The sequence below is a fragment of the Sus scrofa genome, chromosome 15 (genome assembly GCF_000003025.6).
Source record: "Sus scrofa isolate TJ Tabasco breed Duroc chromosome 15, Sscrofa11.1, whole genome shotgun sequence".
NCBI lineage: Eukaryota > Metazoa > Chordata > Mammalia > Artiodactyla > Suidae > Sus > Sus scrofa.
This window is the reverse complement of record NC_010457.5, coordinates 45,032,692-45,042,011: the sequence shown is the minus strand read 5'-3', so window position 1 is coordinate 45,042,011 and position 9,320 is coordinate 45,032,692. Positions and strand designations below refer to the sequence as shown.

Sequence of the window (9,320 nt, the reverse complement as noted above, 5' to 3'; positions counted from 1 at the left end):
ACCTTCAAGGTGGCTTTGAGTTTTACCACCTCTCAGTGATGGGGGAGAAAAAAGAATTTAAAACATGGCTTGACCCATAACTTGCACGGTGTATATCACCTGAGATGCAGGTGTGCCTGGCAGGTTTGACTTTGGTTCTGAGCCCTGTCTGGTAAAACAGGCACAAAAGGCCCACTGATCGCTTTCTCTTTTGTTCTCAGGCACAAGTAAATTGAGTGGAAGGGAAAGTTTCCCACAAATTTGACCTTTGAAGAGAACCTGAATATACTTAAACTAGGAATTTCTCTTCTCTTGCATAAAAACATGGGGTTTTCTACTGATTTAGTCAATTGTACACAGTTCTTTAGTAGCTGCACTCTTTGCTAAAATTAAAGATGGCTATGGAGCTCTCCAAAAAATAGCCTGAGCATCCCTTGTGAGAAATGTTTCAAGATAAATCCACAATCTAGAGAAAGTGCACATTTCTATTTGGTATCATGTTTGTTCAACAATCTAATCATTAATGTCACACTGAGCTGCTTCTTGGAAATTAGTCATTACTATTTCTCCAACCATTAAATAATACAACCCATCTCTACATATTTTTTACACTAGGAGTTGGGACACTTTGGGTGTCTTTCCTGGGTTTTAGGTCAAGAGGGGGAGCTTCAGAAAGGTGTGTGTTGGGACCAGGTGCATCCTCCCCATTAGAAGAGTGGGCTTGACTTTTCCACTTGTTTTTTCCTTAGAAGCACTCCCTCTCTCACTGCAATGCCAGTGTGGAAATTACAGCTCAGAATTAACTACTGTTAGGGACAGTAGCAAGAGAGAGACTTTTAGTATTCTGGCTGGAGGTATTAACGGGCCATGAAAGAAATCACTGAGTTTTATTTCAGCAAACTTTTGTTTACAGTTCCTCTCGTATGTTTCATTTTTATCAGCCTCCTAAGAAGCCTGTGAGATAGTATTATTAGCATCTACATCTTATGGGTAAGAACCCGGAGACACACAGAGGGTGAGTAACATGAACAAAGTCACTAACATGACCGACCCTAGACAACCTGCCAAGCTCCCATGGCCTCCACCTGAATAGCCATGATGACAAAGAACTCATGACCGCCCAATCCAGCCCATCACTGCGCCAGCCTCCCCAAGGGTGAGCAGAGCCAGCTCCAGTCCTACACTCCTTACCAGACCCTGTAACAGCTGTTCCATGAAGCTGAAATCAGAGAAGCTCAAAATAAATAAAAGATACATACAAGCATATTTGAAAGAGAACATTTTTATTTACAGCACTCATTTCCTTTTTACAACTCCTACACTTTTAAATAATAAAAATTTCCAGGAAATGGGGTCATTTTAAATTAAGATATTTTAACAAAGAGGATTTTCACAATGATACTTATTTACATGAATTTTCAAAAGTTTTAGATAGGTCTTTTCAAACTGCACGACATAAATGAAAGCTCTTATTTAGATCTTCCATCTTCCTCACAAATTTTTGTTTAGGAAAAAATGCTTATAAGCAGAGCCTTGTGGTAGATCCTGACAGATGTAGAGCTTGTTAATGCACTTGTACATACAAACCTGCTTCATAAATGAACCCATGTTGGCTGCAGGCTGAACCCATTTGACACAACATGATGGTAAACAAAGGTATTTTTGAGACATCTTAAATTGCTCTGATTAGAACTTTCTGGAAGTTTTCTGCATCAGTCACGCAACTGCTTTCCACTTCCTGAGTTTGTACTCTGAGCTCACATTAAATTCAGGAGGATGGATTTATCTCCAGTTTAGCCAACTCTGAAAGAGACTCATGGGGATTCTGAACTTCACAGGGGCAGATGCTGGTGCATTTCCCCTTGTCCAGTCCTATTTCAGATGCTGAATTCTCCTCTGCTATTGCACTTGCAAATCACTTACTGTGAAAAGACTGGACTATTCATATATTGACTTTCAACAATAACAATGGGCTGACATCCTTTCATGAAAGTCACACTGACAGATTTCAAATATTTATTAGAGAAACTGGAAGAGAGGATAGATTTTCCTAATATTCTAAGCATGAGTTCCTCTGAAGAGTTGGTATAACATCCATTAAAAAATAGAAAAGATTTAACTTTCACCATGATCAAGCTGCAGTTCACTATGAAAAGCTTAGAGTTCCATCCGATGTCTCTGTAAGAACAGCCGAGGCCCGTCCTGAACGTCACGCAGCGGCAATGGAGGTGTCATCCATGAGTCGACCCTGTGGCTTTCAAGTGGGAAACAAAATGGGTTTATGAAATGACAATGACAACAGAAGGGCTCTTAAGTCAAGAGATTTTTCAAAATTCCCGGTCCAGATTTTTCCTGGAACTGTTTCACAAAAACAGAATAAACTTGTGTGCAAGTATCCAAACAAAATTTATCCTCCTTCTCTCCCCACCTTCCTTCCTCACTTGAGCCTGGCGATGGTGACCATGTGGCCTCCCTCTGTGCCACCTGCTCCCCGTCACCAGTGGCAGACGTCACCAGCTGATCACATCCTCCACCACTGGGATCTCCCTTGTCACGACCTTCCTCTGAACCTTGTGTTCTGGCAGCTACCGCCAATCTAAACTGGGGCGTGTAAAGGGAACCTACCACCACTCCTGTACTAGTGGTAAAGTTTACTCTCCCTTTTGCTTAGCAAGTGTCCCAAGCTTTAAGCAGGCCACAAACCTGGGCAGACAGACAAGTTCCTTGGGATTCAGTGTCTCCCAAACTCCTGTTTGAGAAAAAGTGACTCACAATGAACTCCAGTGCGTTAACAACAAATACTACAAGGAGTGAACTAGCAGAGAAAAACAAAATGTCCCTTTCTTGAAGGCTGCTGATTTAAAAAAATGGAAAACATCAGAAGAAGAAAAGCTAAGCGTGAATAACAAGTATCAAGGGGTAAAATTTTTAGGTTTTTCTTTTTCTTAGGTGTAAAATTTCTGACAGGTCACCAACTCCCAAGAGAGTCATGGAGTTAACTAAAAGAGTGAAATTCTTGTGAATAATTTTATTACACTGATGTACTTAGCAGACCTTTGTGGGAAAAGATGAGAGATGTTTAGGACATGAAATAGATCAGCGTTACAACTTTAGCACCAGAAGCTGATTGCTGTGCTTTGGGCAGAATTATTCCAATGGGTTCCCTGAGGCAGTGAAGGGGGCCTCCTGCTTTATTCTGTGGCCGGGTATGTATATATTCCTGCATGTACATATGTATGTAAGTATAGATTCATGCATGAATGTGTGAGTCAGGCATCTGATGACCAGAGCAGGAATGGAATGAATGAAAGAACACGTTCCTGATCTTCCACACTTCATGTAATTTTTAGGACTGACAGAAGACGTTCAGTTTTAGAAACAGAATAAATGGCTCGACCAGGTTAAATCCTTACCAAACACAGCTTTACGACAGGGGCAGAGGACAAGGGAATCACGCGATCAGAAAATAAATTATTTTTCTTTCTTTCTTTTTTTTTTTTTTGCTTTTTAGGGCCGCACCCGAGGCATATGGAGGTTCCCAGGCTAGGGGTCTAATCAGAGCTACAACTGCCAGCCCACACCAGTCACAGCAACGCAGGATCAGAGCCTCGTCTGTGACCTTCACCACAGCTCACGGCAATGCCGGATCCTTAACCCACTAAGTGAGGCCAGGGATTGAACCCCCAACCTCATGGTTCCTAGTCGGATGTTTCTGCTGCACCACAACAGGAACTCCAGAAAACAAACTATTTTTCAAAGGAAGAAAAATATGGATCCAAACCTGCTCTAGGACAGCACCATCCAACACAACTCTCCACAAGGACGGGAATCCTGCACATCAGTGCTGCCAATATAGCGGCCACTAGTCACATGCCACTGAGCACTGAAGTGTGGCTAGTGCAACTGATAATTAAATTTTAAATTACGGTGTAATTAATTTTAATCTCAAAATGCATGTATGTGGCTCATGGCCACCATATTGGAATAGCACAGCTCTAAAGTCTAATAAAGGTATGAAGGGATGTAAAACTTTAGTCAGTGATTGTTCACAAGTGGGGAAAGGGTAATCCTTAGTGTGACAGGGAAAAACACTTTAATTATTGAGTTTCCCCAATGATAGAGCAGCTGGCTCTGAGAAATCCAGTCAACACATTTAGCGGTAGTCAAGTTACTAGTTGATGATTCTTATATTTAGAAAAAAGATCATGGCAGCTAGAAAAGGGTGTGTTAATTAGGTTAAAACGTATGAATGTTTACTTTTCTGGAACCTTTCTTTATGAATTTAAACACTACTCAGAAGAGGTTTACTGTGAAAGAAAATCAGAAGGTGGAACCAGCCAGCTTAGCTAGGATTAGGTCTGGTGTACTGAGCAGCTTCAGGGAAAGGTATGAAAGAGATGAACTGATGGGAAGGAAATGCTGGTTTCTTAACAAGATCAATGCTTACATCTCAAACAAGCTATGTTTGTGTGGCTGGAATAGGATCAGGACTGTATATTGATAAACACTTTCACACTTATTAAAGCCATACTTCGGAGCTTAGGAAGAGCAAACTTCGGAAGGTCAAACAGCTAACAGGACTTCAGAGACCACTTATCCCCACCCCAGTCATGACTTTCCCCTTGCAGGGTGACGACCTCAGACATGACAGTGAGAAATGGCAATGGAAATATGTTTAGTGTGTGACCAGGTGGAAGTGTTTTAAAAAGTCACTGCTGGTGGAGACAGGGGAGGCGAGTATGAGAAATCTCGAATTTCCCTTTCAATTTTGCTATGAACCTAAAATTGCTCTTAAAAAAAAAAAAAAAAGAACTCTTAAAAGTCATTGTTTAAACACAGGAGATCTAAAATTATGAGATTTAAAAAAAATAATCTTAAAATATGGTATAAAATAGGAGCTTATGAAGGGTTAATAAAATTATTTTTTTGCAGATGCAAAAAAATTTAAGTCTGGAAAGATAACAGGTAGGAAGATTATGACGGATACATGAACACAGGCTAACTGATAATTTACCAAATCCAGATTATATAAACAGGTGGCAATTCCCCAAAGCTTAACAGATACAAAAAACAGAAATAGTAACCTGTCATTCCATAAACGGAGTATAAACTTAAAATGAAAAGAAGACACATAGGATTACATACAGTCATGTATCTCTGGTTACCAAGGTAATCAGAACTATCTGGATAAACAGCCTTAATTCAGGCATCCAGAGTGGCTTAACCTGGGGTGAGGCGCTGAGCTGCACCAGCCATGAGTGAGGCCCCATTCACTCTCCCACCCACAGACTACGACCATCCTGGAGTCCTCTACTGCGGGAACCTGGAATTGCCATCCATCACGGTAAAAAACTGAAACATTAAACCAGAGTATAGTTTCCAACTGGTGATCATTTTCAGAAAAGACCCAAATCCAGTAGTATTACATAGTTAGAAAAGTTCAAGGATTGTAATTACAAAGTTAATCCATTTTGATGAAAAAACTAGTTACACATTAACTACGATTTTAAAACATACTTTTAAGAGGTAAATTTTTAAAAAAGAAAAATGAAAATATACTTTATTAACCCAAAGAAAAAACAAGTTTAAGGATGCTATAAAGATAAATTTTTAGGAGTTCCCATCGTGGCACAGTGGTTAACGAATCCAACTAGGAACCATGAGGTTGCAGGTTTGATCCCTGGCCTTGCTCAGTGGGTTAAGGATCTGACATTGCTGTGAGGTGTGGTGTGGGTTGCAGATGCAGCTCGGATCCTGTGATGCTGTGGCTCTGGCGTAGGCCGGCGGCTACAGCTCCGATTAGACCCCTTGCCTGGGAACCTCCATATGCCACAGGAGTGGCTCAAGTAAAAGGCAAAAAGACAAAAAAAAAAAAAAAAGATAAATTTTTATCTTTAAGGGAATAAAAATCTTTAAAATTACATCTAGGAGTTCCCGCCTTGGCTTAGAGGAAAAGACTCTGATTAGCATCCATGAGGTCGCCAGGTCGATCCTTGGCCTTGCTCAGTGCGTAAAAGGATGAGGCATTGCTGTGAGCTGTGGTTGGGTCACAGATGTGGCCTGGATCCCATGTGGCTGTGGCATAGGCCAGTGGCTAGAGCTCTAACTCAACCCTTACCTTTGGAACCTCCATATGCCACAGGTGTGGGCCTAAAAAAAAAAGACAAAATTACATCCAAAAAAAAAAAAAATCTGTAAAATAGAAATCTAAAGAAAAATCTATAAATAACAATAGAAATGAACAGCAATATTGCCAAAATTATAGAGTAACAGTCAAAACTATCACTGTTAGTCTCAAAATATTATTTAGTGAAATTTATAGGAAAGAGCATCTTTTATTTGTGTTCAAGACAGGAAATTTAAAAAGTTGGAGTTCCCGTCGTGGCGCAGTGGTTAACGAATCCGACTGGGAACCATGAGGTTGCGGGTTCGGTCCCTGCCCTTGCTCAGTGGGTTAACGATCTGGCGTTGCCGTGAGCTGTGGTGTAGGTTGCAGACACGGCTCGGATCCCGCGTTGCTGTGGCTCTGGCGTAGGCTGGTGGCTACAGCTCCGATTCAACCCCTAGCCTGGGAACCTCCATATGCCGCGGGAGCGGCCCAAGAAATAGCAAAAAGACAAAAAAAAAAAAAAAAAAAAAAAAAAAAGTAGCAAATTTCTAAGCCTCACCTTTACAAAAATGCTGGTGGGTATAAAACGCCTGAGCAGTTGATTTGTGAAGTGAGGAAACCTGAGCAAGTTGATGTTGAGAGACGGCAGCTGCTGGTATCCGGCCATTAGAGGGTAGAAATTATATAGCATTTCCTGTTCGGTGCCAGGAAGGATACGTAATCGAATCTAAATCACAGAAGTTACAGAGAAAGATAAGCAAATATACTTGCAACATGTGTATGTCATTTATCCCTACGTTACTGGCAAACAATCGGACATCTCAATCTTTCTGGTGAAATATTCACACCCTCTCCTATTCTATCTACCACACAGATACCAAAATGTAGGGCTGAATTAGGATGAAGCCAGGACCATGCAGATAACAAATGTTTTAAAAATATGTGCATGATTTCTCAGTTTCTACCAACAACTGAAAGGCAACTTGGACCTGCTTAACAATGAGACCACTAGATGGATCAATATTTTCTTTCTTTTTCTTTTCAGGACCGTACCTGTGGCCTATGGAAGTTTCTGGGTCAGGGGTTGAATCGGAGCTGTAGCTGTGACCTACACCACGGACATGGCAATACTAGATCCCAGCCGCATCTGGCAATCTATGCCACAGGTTGTGGCAACGCCAGATCCTTAACCCACTGAGCGAGGCCAGGGATCAAACCCGCATCCTCAAGGAGAAAACACCAGGTCCTTAACCCGCTGATACACAACAGGAACTCCTGGAACGATTTTCTGTGTCTTAGATCAGGCAGGTTTTCCAGGGACAGTGTGCTATGGGTAACTAGTAGGAATGCATGTTTGTAAACTCTATGTCAATATAACACAAACCAGCTGTCTCCTGTGTTTTGTCTTAGCGATTTTTACTGTAACTTCAGGGATAAAAAAAGATGTTTGTTCTTTAGGAAACAACAAACTGGTAAGATTTTTGGTATCTACATTATCTAATTATTTTTACGTCAATATGTGAAAGAGATCAGAACAGTAGAAAAGCTCATTCATTTCCAAGAGTATGTACAGGGAGGTGATGTGTCAGAGATAATATATGCATGTGTACCACATATTATAGCTAACTACCTATATTTAGTATCTATTATAAATCAGTGTAAGGACTTACAGTATACTTCATACGTCACTCTACTTTCACTTAGCAGCAACCCCAGCAACTCAGAATACACACAGCCAGATCCTGAATCAGCATGGATACTGCCAGGAGATATGACACATGTGCTCCTCTAATTACATCCTTGTTAATGAAAAGCATTTACTCCACTGAGGGCTGTCACTGTTGCCACTTAGAGGAGGAAGTATTTTCACTGAAACATGGTTTTGCCTGAGTGTATGTCCCGCCCAAAAATGTGATGAACTTTCCTACCTCTGATTTGAACAGATGAATCAAAACACCTGAATCATTTGTACAGATAAAATTGTGCCTAAATGTTCCAAAGGTAAATTCTATGCAAGATCAAAATCTCTTAAAAAACCGCACAGACAGTTCAAAAAAATTAGACTTTGAATCTGTGAAGTGATGCCTCAAAGCCTTAAAAGTCACCCATGTGCATGCACACACAGACACACTCATTAGGAATAAAAGGGAAATCTAAATTTTTTAGGAATTCTATTATAATAGAACAAAAGAGAATTTGTAAACTCTTGTTTTATGACGAGAAAGAACCTATATGAGTGATCTCAATGAGAAAAGGGGTTGCCCATTTAACCCATTTCTATAGCAAGTTGTAATTAATATTTGAAAGTGACTGAAGACTCACCACTATCAAAACAATGGACACAGCTTTATCAATTCATTTATAAAATCTAAAGGTACAGCTCTCCACTTCCTGGCCCCACTTCTGTGTCTTTATAGGCAACCCAACGAGCTATGACCTGTACCTGTTTAAGACCCGAGAACATGAACGCATCACTGGGCTCCACAGAAATCTCCACATCTTGGACCAGGTTAGTCTTATTCTGGAGGTGGTACCTGACAGGTAACGACTCTCTGACACGCCCAAAAGATGGCAGATCTGCAGAGAAAGATGACACATTTCTCTTGGTCAAAAAAAAAAAAAAAAGGCAGCTCACCATTTATGGGTTCTTTCTGTAAATAAATCGTTTTCTATAAGACATGGGATTCTTTAAATTAATGACAGCACTGCACTCTTGCTAAATAAGAACATTCTTTGGACAACAGCCACGGGACTATGATAAAACAGGCTAAGAAGAATCAAAGCGCTTTCTGCAACTGATGTGACTTAGAAAGAGTCTTGGCTATCACCAAGTCAATTATATTTTAGGAGTGATTTTTTTTTTTTTTTTGCCTTTTCTAGGGCCACTCCCCCGGCATGTGGAGGTTCCCAGGCTAGGGGTCGAATCAGAGCTGTAGCTGCCGGCCTACACCATAGCCACAGCAACACGGGATCTGAGCCGCATCTGTGACCTATACGACAGCTCTCAGCAACGCCGGATCCTTAACCCACTGAGCAAGGCCAGGGATGGAACCTGCAACCTCATGGTTTCTAGTCAGATTCGTTAACCACTGGCCACGACGGGAACTCCCCAGGAGTGATTTTTTAAATCTACAAAACACTTTCCTAAATATCAGTAATGGCTCAAGATGGAATGACAGACATTATTTGCCACTTGATGGGAGCACAAACCATTAACTATGGTGTATTCTTG

General features: G+C 40.9%; 1 protein-coding gene across 3 annotated transcripts in view; it reads right to left on the bottom strand.

Annotated features, from left to right (window-relative positions):
* The window catches only part of TRAPPC11 (trafficking protein particle complex 11), a 51,131-nt gene continuing 43,056 nt past the window's right edge, over positions 1,246 to 9,320 (bottom strand). Inside the window, exons 28-30 of one of the 3 annotated variants that reach the window (XM_003133337.5) lie at positions 8,532 to 8,665; positions 6,648 to 6,815; positions 1,246 to 2,233 (exon numbers count right to left, since the gene is read on the bottom strand). In XM_003133337.5, coding sequence (XP_003133385.2) covers positions 2,189 to 2,233; positions 6,648 to 6,815; positions 8,532 to 8,665 — 347 coding nt within the window. In that variant the 3' untranslated portion in view covers positions 1,246 to 2,188. The remainder of the gene's footprint in view (positions 2,234 to 6,647; positions 6,816 to 8,531; positions 8,666 to 9,320) is intronic. The other 2 variants (XM_021074796.1, XM_021074797.1) reach the window with 2 other exon arrangements.